Below are 24,564 nucleotides of genomic sequence, written 5' to 3' on the forward strand. Positions count from 1 at the left end.
AGGCTAGCACATGCTGTAAAATGTGCCATTTCTAGTTTGACTGTAAAAAGATCAGTTGAAAACTAGTACTGAAATTACTTGAAGGAACTGTTGTTGTTTCTGATGTTGATGCTGGTGATTCTGTGGCTGTTGAGTCCTGTGTGGTCTTTGTAGACCTTGATACCTGGGTAGTTTCAATAGTTGAGGATACTGTAATTTCTGAAGTTGCAGGAACAGTTATGTTTGATGTTGTAGATTCTGTGGTTGTTGAGGCCTGGGTAGTTTCAGTTGTTGAAAGAACAGTTGTCTCTGTAGTTGATGATTGGGTAGTTTCAATTGTTATTAGTACTGTTGTTTCTGAAGAAGCAGGAACAGTTGTTGTTTTTGATGTGGCAGATTCTGAGGTTGTTGAAGCCTGGGTAGTTTCAGTTGTTGAGGGACCAGTGATCTCTGTAGTTGTTGATGCCTGGGTAGTTTCAATTGTTGTTATTACTGTAGTTTCTGAAGTTGTACTGGAAGGGACTGTTGTTGTTTCTGGTGTTATAGACTCTGTGGTTTTTGAGACCTGTGTGATACCAGTTATTAAGGGAACTGTAGTTTCTACAATTGTTGATGCCTGAATAGTTTCAGTTGTTAAAGCTACTGTAGTTTCTGAAGTTGTAATGGAAGGAACAGCTGTCTCTGATGTTGAAGATTCTATGGTTGTTGAGGCGTGGGTAGATTCAGTGGTTTCGAGAGTTGTACTGGAAGAAACTGTTGATGTTGATGCTGGGGTAGTTTCAGTTGTTGAGGCTAATGTTGTTTCTGAAGCAACTGATTTTTCTAATGTGGTAGATTGTGTAGCTAAGACTTGTTTGGTCTCTTTTTTTAATGCCTGGGTAGTTTCTGTTGTTGAAGGTACTGTTGTTTCTGAAGTTGTACTGGAAGGTACTATTGCTATTTCTGATGTTGTAGATTCTGTGGTCATCGCGGGAACTGTAGTATCTGTAGTTGTTGGTGCTATGGTAGTTTCAGTTAAAGAGGGCAATGTTGTTTCTGATGTACTGGAAGGAACTATTATTGTTTCTGATATTGTAGACTCTGTGGTTGTTGATTGAACTGTGGTCTCTATAGGTTTTTTAACTGGGGTATTTTTAGTTGTTAAATGTACAGTTGAATGTACAGTTGTTTCCAAAGTTTCCAAAGTACTAGAAGGAACTGTTGTGATTTCTGAAGTTGTAGATTCTGGGATTGTTGAGGGACCTATGGTCTCTGTAGTTGTTGGTGCTGAGGTAGTTTCAGTTGATGAGGGTAATATTTTTTCTGAAGTTGTACTCGAAGGAACAATTGTTTCTGAATCTGTTGTTTTTGAGGGAACTGTGGACTTTAAAGTTGTTTGTACTGGAGTACTTTCATTTGTTGAGAGTACTATTGTTTCTGAAGTTGTACTGGAAGCAACTGTTGTTTCTGATGTTGTAGATTCTGTGGTAAAGACCTGTGTGATCTCAGTTGTTGAAACCTGGGGAGTTTCATTTGTAAAGGGTATTGTGGTTTTGAAAGTTGTATTTAAATGAACAGTTAATTCTGAAGTTGTAGATTCTGTGGTTGTCAAGGGAACTATACTCTCTATAGTTGTAATTGATGGGGTAGTTTCAGTAGTTGAGGGCAATGTTGTTTCTGAAGTTATACTGGAAGCAATTGTTGTTGCTTCTAATGTGATAGATTCTCTGGCTAAGACTTGAGTGGTCTCAGTTTTTGATGCCTGGGTAGTTTTGGTTGTTAAGGGTAATGTTGTTTCTGATGTTGTACTATAAGGAACTGTTGTTGTTTCTGATGTTGTCGAGTCTGTGTTTGTCAAGGGAACTGTGCTCTCTGTAGCTGTTGGTTCTGGGGAAGTTTCAGTTGTTGAGGGAATGGTTGTTTCTGAGTTTGTACTGAAAGGAATTGTTGTCATTGATGTTGTAGACTCTGTGCTTGATATCAATGTGTTCTCAATTGTTGATGGAACTGTGTGCTCTGTAGTTGCTGAAGTTTCAGTTGTTTCTGAAGGTGTAGTGAAAAGAACTGTTGTTGTTTGAGATGTTGCAGTTGTTTGTGCTGAGGTAGTTTTAGAAGTTGAGGGTAATGTTTCTGAAGTTATATTTGCAGGAACTGTTGTTGTTTCAGATGTTGTTGAGTCTGTGTTTGTCAATATAACTGTGGTCTCTGCAGTTGTTTGTGCCAGGGTAGTTTCAGATAAAGAGGGTAATGTTGTTTCTGATGTAGTATTGGAAGGAACTATTGTTGTTTCTGATATTGTTGACTTTATGGTTGTTGAGGGAACGGTGCTCTCTGTAGCTATTGGTGCTAGAGTTCTTTCAGTTGTTAAGGGCACAGTTGTTTCTGAAGTTGTACTGGAAGGAACTCTTGCTGTTTCGGAGGTTGTATAATCTGTGATTGTTGAGGTAACTATGGTCTCTATAGTTGTTTGTGCAGGGATACTTTCAGTTGTACTTAAAGAAACAGTTGTTTCTGAAGTTGTAGATTCTGTGGTTGTCCAAGGAACTGTGCTCTCTATAGATGCCAGTGCTTGGGCAGTTTCAGTAATTGAGGGTAATGTTATTTCTGAAGTTGTACTAAAGGGAACTGTTTCTGATAGTGTAGATTCTGTGGTCGTTGAGGAAACTGTGCTTTCGGAAGATGTTGGTGCTAGGTTACTTTCAGTTGTTGAGGTTACTGTTGTTTGTGAGTGTGTACTGAAAGGAATTGTTGTTACTGATGTTGTAGACTCTGTGGTTGATACCTGTTTGTTCTCAATTGTTGAGGGAACTGTGATCTTTTTAGTTGCTGAAGTTTCAGTTGTTTGGGATGCTGTTGTTTCTGGAGTTGCACTGTAAGAAAATGTTTTTGTTTCTGATGTTGTAGACTCTGTGGTTATTGAGGAAACTGTGGTCCCTGTAGTTGTTAGTGCTGGGATAGTTTCCATAGTTTTGGGTACTGTAGTTATTCTAGAAGGAACTGTTGTTATTTCTGATGTAGATTCTGCGGTTGTTGAGGGAACTGTGGTTTGTGCTGGGGTACTTTCAGTTATTGAAAGCACAGTTGTTTCTGAAGTTGTACTAGAAGGACCTGTTGTTTTGGAAGTTGTAAATTCTGTGATTGTTGAGGGAAATATGAAATATGTAGTTGTTGGTGATGGGGTAGTTTCTGTTGATGAGGGTACTGTTGTATCTGAAATTGTACTGGAAGTTATTGTTGTTTCTGATGTTATAGATTCTGTGATTAAGACCTGTGTGGTCTCAATTGTTGATGTCTGGGTAGTTGAAGTTGTTATAGGTAATATTGTTTCTGAAGTTATACTGGAAGCAACTGTTGTTTCTGCTTTTGTAGATTCTTTGAATAAGACCTGTGTGGTCTCAGTTGTTGATGCCTGGGTAGTTTCAGGTGTTAAGGGTGTTGTTGTTTCTGAAGTTGTACTTAAAGAAACAGTTGTTTCTAAAGTTTTAGATTGTGTGGTTGTCCAGGGAACTGTGCTTTCTAGAGTTGTCAGTGCTGGGGTAGTTTCAATAGTTGAGTGTAATGTTGTTTCTACAGTTGTACTGGAAGGAACTGTTGTTGTTTCTGAAGTTGTAGATTCTGTGGTTATTGAGGGAGCTATGGTCTCTGTAGTTGTTGGTACTAGAGTAGTTTCAGTTGATGAGGGAAATGTTGTTTCTGCAGTTGTACTCAAAGAAACTGTTGTTTCTGAGGTAGTAGACTCTGTGGTTGTTGACAGAGCTATAATCTCTGTAGTTGTTGTTACTGGAGTAGTTTCAGTTGATGAAGTTAATGTTTCTACAGTTGTACTCGAAGGAACTGTTGTTTCTGAGGTTGCAGATTCTGTCATTGTTGAGGGAGCTATGGTCTCTGTAGTTGTTGGTGCTGGTGTAGTTTCAGTTGATGAGGGCAATGTTGTTTCTGAAGTTGTACTGGAAGGAACTGTTGTTGATTCTAAAGTTATAGATTCTGTGGTTGTTGAGGGAGCTATGGTCTCTGTAGTTGTTGGTGCTGGAGTTGTTTCAGGGTATGAGGGTAATGTTGTTTCTGAAGTTGTGCTTGAAGGATATGTTGTTTCAGAAGTTGTAGATTCTGTGGTTGTTGAGTAAACTGTGGTCTCTGTAGTTGATGCTGGAACAGTTTCAGTTGTTGAGGACACTGTTGTTTCTAAGGTTGTACTGGAAGCAACTGTTATTTCTAAAGTTGTAGATTCTGTGGTTAAAACTTGTGTGGTTTCACTAGTTGATGACTGGGTTGTTAATGGTGCCGTTATTTCTGAAGTTGTACTGGAAGGAACTGTTGCTGTTTCTGGTGTAGACTCTGTGGTTGTTGATGGAATTGTGGTCTCTGTAGTGGTTGGAGTTGGGATATTTTGAGATGTTGAAGCTAATGTTTCTGAAGTTTTACTTGAAGTAACTGTTGTTTCTGATGTTGTAGACTCTGTGGTTGTTGAGAAAACTGTGGTTTCAGTTGTTGATGCCTGGGTAGTTTCAGTTGTTAAGGGTACCATTATTTCTGAAGTTGTACTGAAAGTAACTGTTGCTGTTTCTGATGTTGTAGACTCTGTGGTTGTTGAGGGAATTGTGGTCTCTGTAGTTGTTGGTAATGGAGTAGTTTCAGTTGATGAGGGTAATGTTTCTGAAGTTGTACTGAAAGGAACTATTGTTGTTTCTGAAGTTGTAGATTCTGTGGTTGTTGAGGGAGCTATGGTCTCAGTAGGAACCATTGTAGTTGTTGCTGCTGTGATTGTTTCAGTTGATGGTGGTACTGTTGTTTCTGTAGTTGTAGATTCTGTGGTTGTTGAGGAAACTGTGGTTTGTGCTGGGGTACTTTCAATTGTTGGGGGCATAGTTGTTACTGAAGTAGTAGTAGAAGGAACTGTTGTTGTTTCGGAAGCTGTAGATTCTGTGATTGTTGAGGGAACTATGGTCTCTGTAGTTGGTTGTGATAGGGTAGTTTCAGTTGATAAGGGTAATGTATCTATAGTTATATTGGAAGTAACTATTGTTTCTGATATTATAGAGTCTGTTGTTATAACCTGTGTGGTCTCAATTGTTGATGCCTTGGTAGTTTCAGTTGTTAATAGTATTGTTGTTTCTAAAGTTGTACTTAAAGGAACAGTTGTTTCTGTAGTTGTAGATTCTGTTGTCGAGGAAACAGTGCTTTCTACAGTTGTAAGTACCTGAGTAGTTTCAGTTGTTATGGGTAACATTTTATCTGAAGTTGTACTGGAAGGAACTGTTGCCGTTTCTGACATTGTAGACTCTGTGGTTGTTGAGAGAATTGTCGTCTCTGTAGTTGTTAGTGCTGAGGTAGTTTCAGTAGTTGCTGCTAATATTGTTTCTGAAGTTGTACTAAAAGGAACTGTTGTTGTTTCTGAAGTTGTAAAGTCTGTGGTTGTTGAGGGAACTGTGGTCTCTGTAGTTGAGGGTAAAGTTATTTGTGAATTTGTACTGGAAGTAACTGTTTTTGGTTCTGATGTTGTTGACTCTGTGGTTAAGACCTGTGTAACCTCAGTTGTTGATGCCTGGGTAGTTTCAGCTGTTGTAGGTACCATTATTTCTGAAGTTGTACTGGAGGGAACTGTTGCTGTTTCTATTGTTGTAGACTCTGTGGTTGTTGAGGGAACCATGGTCTCTGTAGTTGTTAGTGGTGGGGTAGTTTCAGTAATTGTGGGTATTTTTATTTCTGAAGTTGTACTGGTAGGAACTATTGTTGTTTTTGTTGCAGACTCTATGGTTGTTAAGGGAACTGTGGTCTCTATAGTTGTTTGTGATGGGGTACTTTCAGTTGTTGAGAGTACTGTTGTTTCTGAAATTGTACTGAAAACAACTGTTTTTTCTGATGTCGTAGATTCTGTGGTTAAGAACTCTGTAGTCTCAGTTGTTGATGCCTGGATAGTTTCAGTTGTTAAGGGTATTGTTGTTTCTAAAGTTGTACTTAAAGGAACAGTTGTTTCTGAAGTTGTAGATTCTGTTGATGTCAAGGGAAGTGTGCTCTCTATAGTTGTAAGTGTCTGTGTAGTTTCAGTTGTTAAGGGTAATGTAGTTTTTGAAGTTGTACTGGAGGGAACTGTTGTTGTTTCTGATGTTGGTGACTCTGTGGTTGTCAAGGGAACTGTGGTCTCTGTAGTTGTTGGCACTGGACTAGTTTCAGTTGATGAAAGTAATATTGTTTCTGTCATTGTAATGAACAGAATAGTTACTAATGTTGTAGACTCTGTGGTTGTTTCCTGTGTGGTCTCAATGGTGGAGGGAACTGTGCTCTCTGTAGTTGCTGAAGTTTCAGTTGTTAGGGGTTCTGTTGTTTCTGAAGTTGTACTGGAAGGAACTGTTGTTGTTTCTGAAGTTGTAGATGCTGTGGTTAAAACTTGTGTGATTTCAGTTGTTGATGTCTGGGTAGTTTCAGTTGTTAAGGGTACTGTTATTTCTGAAGTTTTACTGGAAGGAACTGTTGCTGATTCTGATGTAAACTCTGTGGTTGTTGAGGGAACTGTGGTCTCTGTAGTTATTAGTGCCGGGGTAGTTGAGGTTAGTGTTGTTTCTGAAGTGGTATTGGAAGGAACTATTGTTGTTTCGGATGTAGTGGACTTTGTGGTTGTTGAGGGAACTGTGGTCTGTGTAGTTAGTGCTGGGGTAGTTTCAGTTGATGAGGGTATTGTTGTTTCTAAGGTTGTACTGGAAGCAGCTAATGTTTCTGAAGTTGTAGATTCTATGGTTAAAACCTTTGTAGCCTCAGTTGATGCCTGGGTAGTTTCAGTTGTTAAGGGTATTGTTGTTTCTATACTTAAAGGAACAGTCGTTTCTGAAGTTGTATATTCCGTCATCGAGGAAACTGTGCTTTCTATAGTTGTAAGTGCCTGGGTATTTTCAGTTGTTATGGGTAACGTTGTTTCTGAAGATGTACTGGAAGGAACTGTTGCTGTTTCCGATGTTGTAAGCTCTGTAGTTGTTGAAAGAACTGTCATCTCTGTAGTTGTTAGTGCTGGGGTAGTTTCAGTAGTTGAAAGTAATGTTGTTTCTGAAGTTGTACTAAAAGGAACTGTTGTTGTTTTTGAACCTGTAGACTCTGTAGTTGTTGAGGGAACTGTGGTCTCTGTATTTGATGGTAATGTTATTTCTGAATTTGTACTGGAAGTAGCTGTTATTGGTTCTGATGTTGTTGACTCCGTGGTTAAGTCCTGTGGAATCTCAGTTGTTGATGCCTGGGTAGTTTCAGCTATTGTAGGTACTGTTGTTTCTAAAGTTGTGCTAGAAGGAACTGTAGCTGTTTCTGAAGTTGTAGGTTCTGTGGTTAAAATGTTTATGTTTTCAGTTGTTGTGGGAACTGTGGTCTCTGTAGTTGTTAGTGCTGGGGTAGTTTCAGTAGTTGAGGGTATTGTTGTTTCTAAAGTTGTACTGGAAGGAACTATTGTTGTTTCTGATGTAGACTCTGTGGTTGTTGATGGAACTGTGGTCTCTATAGTTGTTTGTGTTGGGGTACTTTCAGTTGTTGAGGGTACTGTTGTTTCTGAAGTTGAACTGGAAAAAACTATTGTTATTTCTGAAGTTGTAGATTCTGTGGTTGTCAAGGGAACTGTGTTCTCTATAGTTGTAAGTGCCTGGGTAGTTTCAGTTGTTAAGGATAATGTTGTTTCGAAAGTTGTACTGGAAAGAGCTGTTGCTGTTTCTGATGTTGTAGATTCTGTGGTTGTTGAGGGAACTGTGGTCTCTGTAGTTGTTAGTTTTAGGGTAGATTCAGTATTTGATGATAATATTGTTTCTGAAGTTGCACTGGAAGGAACTGTTGTTCTTTCTGAAATGCAGTTTTTATTTACAGGGAGCAGATTTTTAAAAAAGTATTGTATTATTTACTTGTGGCTTTCTTCCAGTATTATTAATCAGTCATGTTAAACTCCATACTGATTTTTACAGAAAATATACACTTCATTTGAATTGAATTTTGAATGGTTTCTTTCTGATTAAAATAGTTGCAAAGTTTATTGAAAAGGTATAGGTGTCTGGTTTTTCATACTCTTATTTGCAATTTTTGGTGCTTTAAAAATACTAACTGATATGTACAATTAGCAGCACTATAGAGGCACAAAATAGATATAAGTGGAACAGTCTACTTGTGGTCCAGGAAAAAAAGAAACCCAAATGAACTGCTTATTAAATTGCAATTTCACAAAAAATTTACACAATTGTTATCTTTTATGAAAGTTTGTAAGTGCTTTAACAGTTTCTAACATTACTGTAATTAGTTACTCCACTGCAGAGGAATATATATTAAACAACCAATAGTTTTTAAAAAGCTCTTATGAGATCACTAGGAATGTTGTGGACCTATTACATTTAATGGACAACCCTATGTTTACAAAACAATTCCATCTAATATTTATTTAAATTGATGAAGTCTTCTAGGAATGTAGTTGTTTTTAAGGCTGCAGAAAATGACATATATCTGTGATACTTATTGACAAAATGTGTTTATGTTTTATATTTTAAAACACATTTAATTCTATGTGTGTTTACATAGTGATCAGTGAGCCATAGAAGCAGGAAGCTTTCTTTCATATATAAGTAAAAAATGTTTCATAGAAACAAAAACTTACCCGCTGTTGTAAACCCAGATGTAGTCCCCGCAGAGGTTGAAAATGCAAGAAACGATGTTTGAGTTTCTACTGTTGGGTTTGTAACCGATGTTGTTTCAGTCTCTGTTAGTATTAGAGGTAAGAAGGAAAGGTCATTGTGAATGATCTAAAAGAATGCTAAAATAAAACATCATATTTGTTCAGTTTATAGGATTGACTATGTTAAATAATTTTATGTATTTTGCAGTAGACAGCAAATTGGACATAGCTAGAGGTCATTTCTGAACAGTATAAAAATGTAGTTTTAGAATGACCACTAAATCCTTTTAAATATGATATTAAATTCAGATTATATTTGAAGGAATGTTTGAAGTAAGTCATTATTGAAGAATTTATGTTGTAGTTGTTTATTGTTAGGCTACACATTAGGGAAGGAACAGATGATGATGAGCAAACACACACACACCTTCTGCTTCATACTCCTTATCATTTGAGATTCTAAGCTCTTTTGAGCAGGGACTCCTTCCATTTAGAATCAATATGGTGTATAGTTTAAAATGTTCATATTTTCTATTATATGTTTATGTAATTGCAATAAAAATACTATGTATGAGCAAAACACTTGGTCAGTTGTACTATTTATAGGCAAGCACTTTCTAAAAAATATGCCATTTCAAGTCTGTCAGATAGATCAGTTTAAAGCTAGTACTGAAATTACTTGAAGGAACAGTTGTTCTTTCTGATGTTGTTGATTCTGAGGCTGTTGAGGCCTGTGTGGTCTCTGTAGACGTTGATGCCTGGGTAGTTTCAATAGTTGAGGGTACTGTCATTTCTGAAGTTGCAGGTACAATTGTTGTAGATGCTGTGTTTGTTGAGGCTGCAGTAGTTTCAGTTGTTGAAAGAACAGTGATCCCTGTAGTTCTTGATGTCTGTGTAGTTGTTGTTAGCACTATTGTTTCAGAAGTTGTACTGGAAGGAACTGTTGCTGTTTCTAATGTTGTTGTCTCTGTGATTGTTGAGGGAGCAGTGGTCTCTGTAGATGTTTGTGCTGCTGTAGTTTCAGTAGTTGATAGTAATGTTGTTTTTGAAGTTGCACTGGAAGGAACTATTATTTTTTCTGATGTTGTAGACTCTTTGGATGTTGCGGGAACTGGGGTCTCTATAGTTGTTTGTGATGGGGTACTTTCAGTTGTTGAGGGTACTGTTATTGCTGAAATTGTACTGAAAACAACTGTTGTTTCTGATGTAGTAAATTCTGTGGTTAAAAACTCTGTGGTCTCAGTTGTTGATGCCTGGGTAGTTTCATTTGTTAAGTGTAATGTTTTTTCTAAAGTTGTACTTAAAGGAACAGTTGTTTCTGAAGTTGTAGATTCTGTGGTTGTTGAGGGAGCTATGGTCTCTGTAGTTGTTTGTGCTGGAGTAGTTTCAGTTGATGAGGGCAGTGTTGTTTCTGAAGTTGTACTGGAAGGAACTGTTGTTGATGTTTTGGAAGTTGTAGATTCTGTGTTTGTTGTGGGAGCTATGGTCTCTACAGTTGTTGGAGCTGGTGTATTTTCAGTTGTTGATGCTAATGTTTCTAAAGTTGTACTTGAAGGAACTGTTGTTTCTGATGTTATAGACTCTGTGGTTGTTGAGAAAACTGAGGTCTCTGTAGTTGGTGTGGGAGTAGTTTTAATTGTTGAGGGCACTGTTGTTTCTAAGGTTGTACTGGAAGCAACTGTTATTTCTAAAGTTGTAGATGCTGTGGTTAAAACTTGTGTGGATTCACTAGTTGATGACTGGGTACTTTCAGTTGTTAAGGGTACCGTTATTTCTGAAGTTGTACTGGAAGGAACTGTTACTGTTTCTGATGTAGACTCTGTGGTTGTTGATGGAATTGTGGTCTCTGTGGTTGTTGGTAATGGAGTAGTTTCAGTTGATAAGGGTAGTGTTGTTTCTGAAGTTGTACTGGAAGGAATTATTGTTGTTTCAGAAGTTGTAGATTCTGTGGTTGTTGAGGGAGCTATGATCTCTGTAGTTGTTGGAGCTGAGGTATTTTCAGTTGCTGAAGCTAATATTTCTGAAGTTGTACTTGAAGGAACTGTTGTTTCTGATGTTGTAGACTCTATGGTTGTAGAGGAAATTGTGGTCTCTGTAGTTGGTGCAGGGGTAGTTTCAGTTGTTGAGGGCGTTGTTGTTTCTAAGGTTGTATTGGAAACAACTGTTATTTCTAAAGTTGTAGAATCTGTGGTTAAAACTTGTGTGGTTTCAGATATTGATGCCTGGGTAGTTTCAGGTTTTAAGGGTACCGTAGTCTCTGAACTTGTACTGGAAGGAACTGTTGTGGTTTCTGATGTTGTAGACTCTGTGGTTGTTGAGGGAACTGTGGTCTCTGTCGTTGTTGGTGCTGGAGTACTTTCAGTTGATGAGGGAAATGTTTCCGAAGTTGTGCTTGAATGAACTGTTGTTGTTTCGGAAGTTGTAGATTCTGTGGTTGTTGAGGAAACTGTGGTCTCTGTAGCTGGTGCTGGAGTAGTTTCAGTTGTTGAGGGCACTGTTGTTTCTAAGGTTGTACTGGAAGCAACTGTTATTTCTAAAGGTGTAGATTCTGTGGTTAAAACTTGTATGGTTTCAATGGTTGAGGCCTGAGTGGTTTTAGTTGTTACGGGTTCCATTATATCTAAAGTTGTACTGGAAGGAACTGTTGCTGTTTCTGATGTTGTAGACTCTGTGGTTGTTGAGGGAACTGTGGTCTCTGTCATTATTGGTAATGGAGTAGTTTCAGTTGATGAGGGTAATGTTTCTGAAGTTGTACTGGAAGGAACTGTTGTTGTTTCTGAAGTTATAGATTCTGTGGTTGTTGAGGGAGCTATGGTCTCTGTAGTTGTTGGCGCTGGAGTAGTTTCAGTTGATGACGGTAATGTTTTTTCTGAAGTTGTACTTGAAGGAACTGTTGTTGTTTCAGAATTTGTAGATTCTGTGGTTGTTGAGGGAGCTATTGTCTCTGTAGTTGTTGGAGCAGGGGTATTTTGAGTTGTTGAATCTAATGTTTCTGAAGTTGTACTTGAAGTAACTGTTGTTTCTGATGTTGTGGTCTCTGTTGTTGGTGATGGGGTAGTTTCAGTTGTTGAAGTTGTGCTTGAAGGAACTGTTGTTTCAAAAGATGTAGGTTCTGTGGATGTTGAGGCAACTGTGGTCTCTGTAGTTGGTGCTGGAGTAGTTTCAGTTGTTGAGGGCACTGTTGTTTCTAAGGTTGTACTGGAAGCAACTGTTAATTCTAAAGTTGTAGATTCGGTGGTTAAAACTTGTGTGGTTTCAGTTGTTGATGCCTGGGTAGTTTCAGTTGTCAAGGGTACCGTTATTTCTGAAATTGTACTGGAAGGAACTATTGTTGTTTCTAAAGTTGTTGACTCTGTGGTTGTTGAGGGAACTGTGGTTTCGGTTATTGTTGGTAATGGAGTAATTTCAATTGATGACGCTAATGTTGTTTGTGAAGTTGTACTGGAAGGAACTATTGTTGTTTGTAAAGTTGTAGATTTTGTGGTTGTTGAGGGAGCTATGGTCTCTGTAGTTGTTGGAGCTGGTATATTTTCAGTTGTTGAAGCTAATGTTTCTGAAGTTGTACTTGAAGGAACTGTTGTTTCTGATTTTGTAGACTCTGTGGTCGTTGAGGAAACTGTAGTCTCTGCCATTGTTGGTAATGGAGTAGTTTCAGTTGATGAGGGTAATGTTTCTGAAGTTGTACTGGAAGGAACTGTTATTGTTTCTGAAGTTATAGATTCTGTGGTCGTTGAGGGAGCTATGATCTCTGTAGTTGTTGGGGCTGGAGTAGTTTCAGATGATGAGGGTAATGTTGTTTCTGAAGTTGTACTTGAAGGAACTGTTGTTGTTTCGGAAGTTATAGATTCTGTGGTTGTTGAGGGAGCTGTGGTCTCTGTAGTTGTTGGAGCTGGGGTATTTTGAGTTGTTGAAGCTAATGTTTCTGAAGTTGTACTTGAAGTAACTGTTGTTTCTGATGTTATAGACTCTGTGGTTGTTGAGAAAACTATGGTCTCTGTAGTTAGTGCTGGGGTAGTTTCCGTTGTTGAGGGCACTGTTGTTTCTAAGGTAGTACTAGAAACAGCTGTTACTTCTAAAGTTGTAGATTCTGTGGTTAAAACTTGTTTGGTATGAGTTGTTGATGCCTGGGTAATTTCAGTTGTTAAGAGTACCGTTATTTCTGAAATTGTACTGGATGGAACTGTTGCTGTTTCTGAGGTTGTAGATTCTGTGGTTGTTGAGGGAATTGGGGTCTCTGTAGTTGTTGGTAATGGAGTAGTTTCAGTTGACAAGGGTAATGTTGTTTCCAAAGTTGTACTGTAAGGAACTGTTGTTGTTTCTGAAGTTATAGTTTCTGTGGCTGTTGAGGGAGCTATGGTCTCTGTAGTTGTTGGTGCTGGAGTAGTTTCAGTTGATGAGGGTAATGTTATTTCTGAAGTTGTACTGGAAGGAACTGTTGTTGTTTCGGAAGTTGTAGATTCTGTGGTTGTTGAGGGAGCTAAGATCTCTGTAGTTGTTGGTGCTGGGGTATTTTCAGTTGTTGAAGCTAATGTTTCTGAAGTTGTACTTGAAGGAACTGTTGTTTCTGATGTTGTAGACTCTGTGGTTGTTGAGGGAACTGTGTTCTCTGTAGTTGTTGGTGCTGGAGTAGTCTCACTTGATGAGGGTAATGTTGTTTCTGAAGTTGTGCTTGAAGCAACTGTTGTTTCAAAAGTTGTAGATTCTGTGGTTGTTGAGGCAACTGTGGTCTCTGTAGTTGGTGCTGGAGTAGTTTCAGTTGTTGAGGGCACAGTTGTTTCTAAGGTTGTACTGGAAGCAACTGTTAAATCTAAAGTTGTAGATTCTGTGGTTAAAACTTGTGTGGTTTCAGTTGTTGATTCCTGGGTAGTTTCAGTTGTTAAGGGTACCATTATTTCTGAAGTTGTACTGGAAGGAACTATTGATGTTTCTAAAGTTGTTGACTCTGTGGTTGTTGAGGGAACTGTGGTTTCGGTCATTGTTGGTAATAGAGTAGTTTCAGTTGATGAAGGTAATGTTGTTTCTGAAGTTGTACTAGAAGGAACTATTGTTGTTTCTAAAGTTGTGAATTGTGTGGTTGTTGAGGGAGCTATGGTCTCTGTAGTTGTTGGAGCTGGGGTAATTTCAGTTGTTGAAGCTAATGTTTCTGAAGTTGTACTTGAAGGAACTATTGTTTCTGATGTTGTAGACTCTGTGGTTGTTGAGGAAACTGTGGTCTCTGTAGTTGTTGATGGCTGGGTAGTTTCAGTTGATGAGGGTAATGTTTTTTCTGAAGTTGTACTGGAAGGAACTGTTGTTGTTTCTGAAGTTATAGATTCTGTGGCTGTTGAGGGAGCTATGGTCTCTGTAGTTGGTGGTGCTGGAGTAGTTTCAGTTGATGAGGGTAATGTTGTTTCTGAAGTTGTACTGGAAGGAACAGTTGTTGTTTCGGAAGTTGTAGATTCTGTGCTTGTTGAGGGAGCTATGATCGCTGTTGGTGTTGGAGCTGGGGTATTTTCAGTTGTTGAAGCTAATGTTTCTGAAGTTGTACTTGAAGGAACTGTTGTTTCTGATGTTGTAGACTCTGTGGTTGTTGAGGGAACTGTGTTCTCTGTAGTTGTTGGTGCTGGAGTAGTTTCACTTGATGAGGGTAATGTTGTTTCTGAAGTTGTGCTTGAAGCAACTGTTAATTCTAAAGTTGTAGATTCTGTGGTTAAAACTTGTGTGGTTTCAGTTGATGATTCCTGGGTAATTTCAGTTGTTAAGGGTACCATTATTTCTGAAGTTGTACTGGAAGGACCTATTGATGTTTCTAAAGTTGGCTGGGTAGTTTTAGTTGATGAGGGTAATGCTTTTTCTGAAGTTGTACTGGAAGGAACTGTTGTTGTTTTGGAAGTTGTAGATTCTGTGGTTGTTGAGGGAGCTATGGTCTCTGTAGTTGTTGGAGCTGGGGTATTTTGAGTTGTTGAAGCTAATGTTTCTGAAGTTGTACTTGAAGTAATTGTTGTTTCTGATGTTGTAGACTCTGTGGTTGTTGAGAAAACTGTGGTCTCTGTAGTTAGTGCTGGGGTAGTTTCCGTTGTTGAGGGCACTGTTGTTTCTAAGGTAGTACTAGAAACAGCTGTTACTTCTAAAGTTGTAGATTCTGTGGTTAAAATTTGTGTGGTTTGAGTTGTTGATGCCTGGGTAATTTCAGTTGTTAAGGGTACCGTTGTTTCTAAAATTGTACTGGAAGGAACTGTTGCTGTTTCTGATGTTGTAGCCTCTGTAATTGATGAGGAAATTATGGTCTCTGTAGTTGTTGGTAATGGAGTACTTTTAGTTGATGAGGGCAATGTTGTTTCTGAAGTTGTACTGTAAAGAACTGTTGTTGTTTCCGAAGTTGTAGATTCTGTGGTTGTTGAGGGAGCTGTGTTCTCTGTAGCTGTTGGTGCTGGCGTAGTTTCAGTTGATGAGGGTAATGTTGTTTCTGAAGTTGTACTGGAAGGAACTGTTGTTGTTTTGGAAGTTATAGATTCTGTGGTTATTGAGGGAGCTATGGTCTCTGTAATTGTTGGAGCTGGGGTATTTTGAGTTGTTGAAGCTAATGTTTCTGAAGATGTACTTGAAGGAACTATTGTTTCTGATGTTGTAAACTCTGTGTTTGTTGAGGGAACTGTGGTCTCTGTAGTTGTTGGTGCTGCAGTAGTTTCATTTGATGAGGGTAATGTTGTTTCTGAAGTTGTACTTGAAGGAACTGTTGTTTCAGAAGTTGTAGATTCTGTGGTTGTTGAATAAACTGTGCTCACTGTAGTTGATGCTGGGGTAATTTCAGTTGTTGAGGACACTGTTGTTTCTAAGGTTGTACTGGAAGCAACTGTTATTTCTAAAGTTGTAGATTCTGTGGTTAAAACTTGTGTGGTTTCACTAGTTGATGACTGGGTTGTTAAGGGTACCGTTATTTCTGAAGTTGTACTGGAAAGAACTGTTGCTGTTTCTGGTGTAGACTCTGTAGTTGTTGATGGAATTGTGGTCTCTGTAGTGGTTGGAGCTGGGATATTTTGAGATGTTGAAGCTAATGTTTCTGAAGTTTTACTTGAAGTAACTGTTGTTTCTGATGTTGTAGACTCTGTGGTTGTTGAGTAAACTGTGGTTTCAGTTGTTGATGCCAGTGTAAATTCAGTTGTTTTGGGTACCGTTATTTCTGAAGTTGTACTGAAAGTAACTGTTGCTGTTTCTGATGTTGTAGACTCTGTGGTTGTTGAGGGAATTGTGGTCTCTGTAGTTGTTGGTAATGGAATAGTTTCAGTTGATGAGGGTAATGTTGTTTCTGAAGTTGTACTGGAAGGAACTATTGTTGTTTCTGTATTTGTAGATTCTGTGGTTGTTGAGGGAGCTATGGTCTCAGTAATTGTTGGTGCTGGAGTAGTTTCAGTTGATGAGAGTAATGTTGTTTCTGAAGTTGTACTGGAAGGAACTGTTGCTGTTTCTGACGTTGTAGACTCTGTAGATGTTGAGGGACCTGTGGTCTCTGTAGTTGTTGGTAATGGAGTAGTTTCAGTTGATGAGGGTAATGTTGTTTCTGCAGTTGTACTGGAAGGAACTGTTGTTGTTTCTGAAGTTGTAGATTCTGTGGTTATTGAGGGAGCTATGGTCTCTGTAGTTGTTGGTACTGGAGTAGTTTCAGTTGATGAGGGAAATGTTGTTTCTGCAGTTGTACTCAAAGAAACTGTTGTTTCTGAGGTTGTAGACTCTGTGGTTGTTGACGGAGCTATAATCTCTATAGTTGTTGTTACTGGAGTAGTTTCAGTTGATGAAGTTAATGTTTCTACAGTTGTACTCGAAGGAACTGTTGTTTCTGAGGTTGCAGATTCTGTCATTGTTGAGGGAGCTATGGTCTCTGTAGTTGTTGGTGCTGGTGTAGTTTCAGTTGATGAGGGCAATGTTTTTTCTGAAGTTGTACTGGAAGGAACTGTTGTTGATTCTAAAGTTATAGATTCTGTGGTTGTTGAGGGAGCTATGGTCTCTGTAGTTGTTGGTGCTGGAGTTGTTTCAGTTGATGAGGGTAATGTTGATTCTGAAGTTGTGCTTGAAGGATATGTTGTTTCAGAAGTTGTAGATTCTGTGGTTATTGAGTAAACTGTGGTCTCTGTAGTTGATGCTGGAGTAGTTTCAGTTGTTGAGGACACTGTTGTTTCTAAGGTTGTACTGGAAGCAACTTTTATTTCTAAAGTTGTAGATTCTGTGGTTAAAACTTGTGTGGTTTCACTAGTTGATGACTGGGTTGTTAAGGGTACCGTTATTTCTGAAGTTGTACTGGAAGGAACTGTTGCTGTTTCTGGTGTAGACTCTGTGGTTGTTGATGGAATTGTGGTCTCTGTAGTGGTTGGAGCTGGGATATTTTGAGATGTTGAAGCTAATGTTTCTGAAGTTTTACTTGAAGTAACTGTTGGTTCTGATGTTGTAGACTCTGTGGTTGTTGAGGAAACTGTGGTTTCAGTTGTTGATGCCTGGGTAGTTTCAGTTGTTAAGGGTACCGTTATTTCTGAAGTTGTACTGAAAGTAACTGTTGCTGTTTCTGATGTTGTAGACTCTGTGGTTGTTGAGGGAATTGTGGTCTCTGTAGTTGTTGTTAATGGAGTAGTTTCAGTTGATGAGGGTAATGTTGTTTCTGAAGTTGTACTGGAAGGAACTATTGTTGTATCTGAAGTTGTAGATTCTGTGGTTGTTGAGGGAGCTATGGTCTCAGTAATTGTTGGTGCTGGAGTAGTTTCAGTTGATGAGAGTAATGTTGTTTCTGAAGTTGTACTGGAAGGAACTGTTGTTGTTTCGGAAGTTGTAGATTCTGTGGTTATTGAGGGAGCTATGGTCTCTGTAGTTGTTGGAGCTGGGGTATTTTGAGTTGTTGAAGCTAATGTTTGTGAAGATGTACTTGAAGGAACTATTGTTTCTGATGTTGTAGACTCTGTGGTTGTTGAGGGAACTGTGGTCTCTGTAGTTGATGCTGGAGTAGCTTCAGTTGTTGAGGACACTGTTGTTTCTAAGGTTGCACTGGAAGCAACTGTTATTTCTAAAGTTGTAGATTCTGTGGTTAAAACTTGTGTGGTTTCACTAGTTGATGACTGGGTTGTTAAGGGTACTGTTATTTCTGAAGTTGTACTGGAAAGAACTGTTGCTGTTTCTGGTGTAGACTCTGTGGTTGGTGATGGAATTGTGGTCTCTGTAGTGGTTGGAGCTGGGATATTTTGAGATGTTGAAGCTAATGTTTCTGAAGTTTTACTTGAAGTAACTGTTGTTTCTGATGTTGCAGACTCTGTGGTTGTTGAAGAAACTGTGGTTTCAGTTGTTGATGCCTGGGTAGTTTCAGTTGTTAAGGGTACCATTATTTTTGAAGTTGTACTGGAAGTAACTGTTGCTGTTTCTGACGTTGTAGACTCTATGGTTGTTGAGGGAATTGTGGTCTCTGTAGTTGTTGGTAATGGAGTAGTTTCAGTTGATGAGGGTAAAGTTGTTTCTGAAGTTGTGCTTGAAGGATATGTTGTTTCAGAAGTTGTAGATTCTGTGGTTGTTGAGTAAACTGTGGTCTCTGTAGTTGATGCAGGAGTAGTTTCAGTTGTTGAGGATACTGTTGTTTCTAAGGTTGTACTGGAAGCAACTGTTATTTCTAAAGTTGTAGATTCTGTGGTTAAAACTTGTGTGGTTTCACTAGTTGATGACTGGGTTGTTAAGGGTACCGTTATTTCTGAAGTTGTACTGGAAGGAACTGTTGCTGTTTCTGGTGTAGACTCTGTGGTTGTTGATGGAATTGTGGTCTCTGTAGTGGTTGGAGCTGGGATATTTTGAGATGTTGAAGCTAATGTTTCTGAAGTTTTACTTGAAGTAACTGTTGTTTCTGATGTTGTAGACTCTGTGGTTGTTGAGGAAACTGTGGTTTCAGTTGTTGATGCCTGGGTAGTTTCAGTTGTTAAGGGTACCGTTATTTCTGAAGTTGTACTGAAAGTAACTGTTGCTGTTTCTGATGTTGTAGACTCTGTGGTTGTTGAGGGAATTGTGGTCTCTGTAGTTGTTGGTAATAGAGTAGTTTCAGTTGATGAGGGTAATGTTTCTGAAGTTGTACTGGAAGGAACTATTACTATTTCTGAAGTTGTAGATTCTGTGGTTGTTGAGGGAGCTATGGTCTCAGTAATTGTTGGTGCTGGAGTAGTTTCAGTTGATGAGAGTAATGTTGTTTCTGAAGTTGTACTGGAAGGAACTATTGTTGTTTCGGAAGTTGTAGATTCTGTGGTTATTGAGGGAGTTATGGTCTCTGTAGTTGTTGGAGCTGGGGTATTTTGAGTTGTTGAAGATAATGTTTCTGAAGATGTACTTAAAGGAACTATTGTTTCTGATGTTGTAGACTCTGTGGTTGTTGAGGGAACTGTGGTCTCTGTAGTTGTTGGTGCTGCAGTAGTTTCATTTGATGAGGGTAATGTTGTTTCTGAAGTTGTGCTTGAAGGATATGTTGTTTCAGAAGTTGTAGATTCTGTGGTTGTTGAGTAAACTGTGGTCTCTGTAGTTGATGCTGGAGTAGTTTCAGTTGTTGAGGACACTGTTGTTTCTAAGGTTGTACTGGAAGCAACTGTTATTTCTAAAGTTGTAGATTCTGTGGTTAAAACTTGTGTGGTTTCACTAGTTGATGACTGGGTTGTTAAGGGTACCGTTATTTCTGAAGTTGTACTGGAAGGAACTGTTGCTGTTTCTGGTGTAGACTCTGTGGTTGTTGATGGAATTGTGGTTTCTGTAGTGGTTGGAGCTGGGATATTTTGAGATGTTGAAGCTAATGTTTCTGAAGTTTTACTTGAAGTAACTGTTGTTTCTGATGTTGTAGACTCTGTGGTTGTTGAGGAAACTGTGGTTTCAGTTGTTGATGCCTGGGTAGTTTCAGTTGTTAAGGGTACCGTTATTTCTGAAGTTGTACTGGAAGTAACTGTTGCTGTTTCTGACGTTGTAGACTCTGTGGATGTTGAGGGAATTCTGGTCTCTGTAGTTGTTGGTAATGGAGTAGTTTCAGTTGATGAGGGTAATGTTGTTTCTGAAGTTGTACTGGAAGGAACTATTGTTGTTTCTGAAGCTGTAGATTCTGTGGTTGTTGAGGGAGCTATGGTCTCAGTAATTGTTGGTGCTGGAGTAGTTTCAGTTGATGAGAGTAACGTTGTTTCTGAGGTTGTACTGGAAGGAACGGTTGTTTCTAATATTGTAAACTCTGTAGTTGTTGATGGAACTATAGTTTCTGTAGTTGTTGGTGCTTGAGTAACTTCAGTTGATGAGGGCAATGTGGTTTCTGAAGTTGTACTGGAAGGAACTGTTGTTTCTGAAATGCAGTTGTTATTTACAGGAGGCAGATATTTAAGGAAGTATTTATTTACTTGTGGCTTTCTTCCAGTATTATTATCAGTCATCGTAAAACTCCATGCAGATTATTACAGAAAATATACACTTCACTTAAATTTAATTTTGAATGGTTTCTTTCTGATTAGAATAGTTGCAAAAGGTGTTGAATTGATTGAAAACGTAAAAGTGTCTGGTTTATCATATTCTTTTTTTGCAATTTTGTTGCAACTAATATGTAGAATTAGAAGCACTTTAGAGGCACAAAATAGAAATACGTGGAAAGGTCTACCAGTGGCCCAGGAATATAAGAAACCCCAATGAACTGCTTATTAAATTGCAATTTCACTTTTTCTTCTTTGAAAATTTGTAAGTGATTTAACAGATTCTAACATTACTGTAACTAATTACTCCATTGCAGAGGAATATCTATTAAATAACCAATAATTAAAAAAAAAAAAAAACTCTTATCAGATCACTAGAGGAATGTTGTGGACCTATTAAATTTAATGGACAACCCTATATGTACAAAACAATTCCATCTAATATTTATTTAAATTGATGAAGTCTTCTAGAAATGTTGTTGTTTTTAAGGCTGCAGAAAATAACATATATCTCTGATACTCATTGACAAAATGTCTTCATGTTTTATATTTTAAAACACATTGAATTCTATTTGTGCTTACATAATGATCAGTGAACCACAGAAGCATGCAGCATTATTTATTATATGAGTAAAAGATGTTTCATAGAAACAAAAACTTACCCACTGTTGTAAACCCAGATGTAGTCCCTGCAGAGGTTGAAAATGCAGCAAACGGTGTTTGACTTTCTACTGTGGAGTTTGTAACAGATGTTGTTTCAGCCACTGTTGTTATTAGAGGTAAGAAGGAAAGGTCATTGTGAATGATCGAAAATAATGTGTAGTCTTTTACATAAATAAAACATCATATTCATCTCAAATAATTTTGTGTATTTTGCAGTACACAGCAAATTGGACATCTCCTTTTTCCCTAAAACATTTGTGTCTATTTAAAGGAACAGTAACGTCATAAAATAAAAGTGTTTTAAAGTAATGAAAATATAATGCAGTGTTGCCCTGCACTGGTAAAACTGGTGTGTTTGCTTAAGAAACACTACTATTGTTTATATAAATAAGCTGCTGTATAGCAATGGGGGCAGCCATTCAAAGGAGAAAAAGCTCAAGTTACACAGCAGATAGAAGATAAGCTCTGTCTGTCTAATGGTGTTATCTGTTATCCATTCGTTAACCTGTGCCATATAGCCGTTTTTCAATTTCCGCTATTGCTCCACAGCAGCTTGTGTATATGAACTATAGTAGTGTTTCTGAAGCAAACAGATCAGTTTTACCAGCGCAGGGCAACAGTACATGATATTTCATTACTTTAAAACACTTACATTTTTTGGTGTTACTGTTCCTTTAAACCATTCTTTATAAAAACAGCCTGGATCAGTTATGAACTATTTCTATAGTAATGGAATGATGATTAGTACAGGCTGATGAATGGGTTGAAAATACTATAATGTTAATAACTATTATAATAGTATAGTTTATTTTTTATTACAGTTATTTTTGGAAAGTGTCCCAAACAATCCGTTGTATGTCACATACAAGATTACTTTATCAACTGTTTTATAAATGAACTATGATTCTTAAGAGAAGGATTAAGAAACATAGCTAGAGGTCATTTCTGTACAGTATGAAAAGGCAGTACTTTTCACTATATCCTTTTAAAAAATATATTACATTCAGATTAGATTTAATGGAATGATTGAAGTAAGTCATTATTGAAGTATTTAAAATTAAAAAGGAGAGAAGGAGAAAGAACCTTGTTTTCGGCTGATTGGTCTCTTTTTTATTACCAACACCCACTTAGCAATTATCAGTTGCACTTGGATATAAAATCTCTTAATGACTTGTTTATCAACCCCAACTATAACTTTGTCACTTATCAATTTGTCCAATAAACTGTTATATATTATCTATAGTGTATATATCAAAAATATCAAAAGACCAAGCAGCCGAAAACAAGGTTCTTTCTCCTTCTCTCCTTTTTTAATTTTAAATTGAATCAATAATCTTTGTATGTGTGAAGAATTTGAAAATTTATTTAAGTAAGAGGAATTAGTGGTGTCTCTGTGAATTTTATTGTTGAAGTATTTATGTTATAGCTGTTTATTGTTAGGCTACACATAGGGAAGGGACAGATGATGAGCAAACACACCTTCTGCTTCATACCCCCTATCATTTGAGATCATAAGCTCCTTTAAGTAGGGCCTTCTTCCAGTTAGAATGAATATGGGGTGTAGTTTAAAATGTTTTTCATATTTTCTATTGTATGTTTATGTTATTGCAATAATAATATGATGTATGAGCAAAACACTTGGTCAGTACTATTTATCATGCTACAAAGTGTGCCATTACATGTCTGGCAGTTAAAAGATCAGTTTAAAACTAGTACTGAAATTACTTGAAGGAATTGTTGTTCTTTCTGATGTTGTTGATTCTGTGGCTCTTGAGGCCTGTGTGGTCTCTGTAGACATTGATGCCTGGGTAGTTTCAATAGTTGAGGGTACTGTCATTTCTGAAGTTGCAGGTACAGTTGTTGCAGATTCTGTGGTTGTTGAGGAAACTGTGGTCTCTGTAGTTGGTGAAGGGGTAGTTTCAGTTGTTGAAGACATTGTTGTTTCTAAGGATGTAGTGGAAGCAACTGTTATTTCTAAAGTTGAAGATTCTGTGATTAAAAATGGTGTGGTTTCAGTTATTGGTGCTGGAGTAGTTTCAGTTGATGATGGTAATGTTGTTTCTGATGTTGTACTGGAAGGAACTGTTGTTGTTTCTGAAGTTGTAGATTCTGTGGTTGTTGAGGGAACTGTGGTCTCTGTAGTTGGTGCTGGAGTAGTTTCAGTTGTTGAAGGCACTGTTGTTTCTGAATTTGTACTGGAAGGAACTGTTGTTGTTTCTAAAGTTATAGATTCTGTGGTTGTTGAGGGAGCTATGGTCTCTGTAGTTGTTGGTGCTTGAGTTGTTTCAGTTGATGAGGGTAATGTTGTTTCTGAAGTTGTAGATTCTGTGGTTGTTGAGGGAGCTATGGTTTCTGTAGTTGTTGGTGCAGGAGTAGTTTCAGTTGATGAGGATAATGTTGTTTCTGAAGTTGTACTGGAAGGAACTGTTGTTGTTTCTGAAATTGTAGTTTCTGTGGTTGTTGAGGGAGCTATGGTCTCAATAGTTGTTGGTGCTGGAGTAATTTCAGTTGATGAGGGTAATGTTGTTTCTGAGGTTGCAGATTCTGTGGTTGTTGAGGAAGTTATGATCTGTGTAGTTGTTGGTACTGGAGTAGTTTCAGTTGATGAGGGTAATGTTGTTTCTGCAGTTAAACTTAAAGAAACTATTGTTCCTAAGGTTCTAGATGCTGTGGTTGTTGAGGGAGCTATGGTCTCAGTAGTTGGTGCTTGAGTAGTTTCAGTTGTTGAAGGCACTGTTGTTTCTGAATTTGTACTGGAAGGAACTGTTGTTGTTTCTGAAATTGTAGTTTCTGTGGTTGTTGAGGGAGCTATGGTCTCAATAGTTGTTGGTGCTGGAGTAATTTCAGTTGATGAGGTTAATGTTGTTTCTGAGGTTGCAGATTCTGTGGTTGTTGAGGAAGTTATGATCTGTGTAGTTGTTGGTACTGGAGTAGTTTCAGTTGATGAGGGTAATGTTGTTTCTGCAGTTAAACTTAAAGAAACTATTGTTCCTAAGGTTCTAGATGCTGTGGTTGTTGAGGGAGCTATGGTCTCAGTAGTTGGTGCTTGAGTAGTTTCAGTTGTTGAAGGCACAGTTGTTTCTGAATTTGTACTGGAAGGAACTGTTGTTGTTTCTGAAGTTGTAGATTCTGTGGTTGTTGAGGGAGCTATGATTTCTGTAGTTGTTGGTGCTTGAGTAGTTTCAGTTGATGAGGGCAATGTTGTTTCTGAAATTGTACTGGAAGGAACTGTTGTTGTTTCTAAAGTTATAGATTCTGTGGTTGTTGAGGGAGCTATGGTCTCTGTAGTTGTTGGTGCTTGAGTTGTTTCAGTTGATGAGGGTAATGTTGTTTCTGAAGTTGTAGATTCTGTGGTTGTTGAGGGAGCTATGGTTTCTGTAGTTGTTGGTGCAGGAGTAGTTTCAGTTGATGAGGATAATGTTGTTTCTGAAGTTGTACTGGAAGGAACTTTTGTTGTTTCTGAAATTGTAGTTTCTGTGGTTGTTGAGGGAGCTATGGTCTCAGTAGTTGTTGGCGTTGGAGTAATATCAGTTGATGAGGGTAATGTTGTTTCTGAGGTTGCAGATTCTGTGGTTGTTGAGGAAGTTATGATCTGTGTAGTTGTTGGTACTGGAGTAGTTTCAGTTGATGAGGGTAATGTTGTTTCTGCAGTTAAACTTAAAGAAACTATTGTTCCTAAGGTTCTAGATGCTGTGGTTGTTGAGGGAGCTATGGTCTCAGTAGTTGGTGCTTGAGTAGTTTCAGTTGTTGAAGGCACTGTTGTTTCTGAATTTGTACTGGAAGGAACTGTTGTTGTTTCTGAAGTTGTAGATTCTGTGGTTGTTGAGGGAGCTATGATTTCTGTAGTTGTTGGTGCTGGAGTAGTTTCAGTTGATGAGGGCAATGTTGTTT

The 24,564-nt window shown here is 38.1% G+C and overlaps 1 protein-coding gene across 1 annotated transcript in view; it reads right to left on the reverse strand.

Moving 5' to 3' along the window:
* Nucleotides 1-24,564, reverse strand: part of LOC108712806 (mucin-16) — a 65,085-nt gene that overhangs the window by 20,714 nt on the left and 19,807 nt on the right. The window contains exons 15-24 of the mRNA XM_041584363.1: nt 23,428-23,581; nt 22,399-22,662; nt 20,673-20,834; nt 19,623-19,889; nt 19,149-19,532; nt 17,472-18,002; nt 9,264-16,523; nt 8,567-8,668; nt 3,907-7,824; nt 79-3,489 (exon numbers count right to left, since the gene is read on the reverse strand). Coding sequence (XP_041440297.1) covers nt 79-3,489; nt 3,907-7,824; nt 8,567-8,668; nt 9,264-16,523; nt 17,472-18,002; nt 19,149-19,532; nt 19,623-19,889; nt 20,673-20,834; nt 22,399-22,662; nt 23,428-23,581 — 16,453 coding nt within the window. The remainder of the gene's footprint in view (nt 1-78; nt 3,490-3,906; nt 7,825-8,566; nt 8,669-9,263; nt 16,524-17,471; nt 18,003-19,148; nt 19,533-19,622; nt 19,890-20,672; nt 20,835-22,398; nt 22,663-23,427; nt 23,582-24,564) is intronic.

Source organism: Xenopus laevis, chromosome 1L (assembly GCF_017654675.1).
Source record: "Xenopus laevis strain J_2021 chromosome 1L, Xenopus_laevis_v10.1, whole genome shotgun sequence".
NCBI classification, from domain to species: domain Eukaryota; kingdom Metazoa; phylum Chordata; class Amphibia; order Anura; family Pipidae; genus Xenopus; species Xenopus laevis.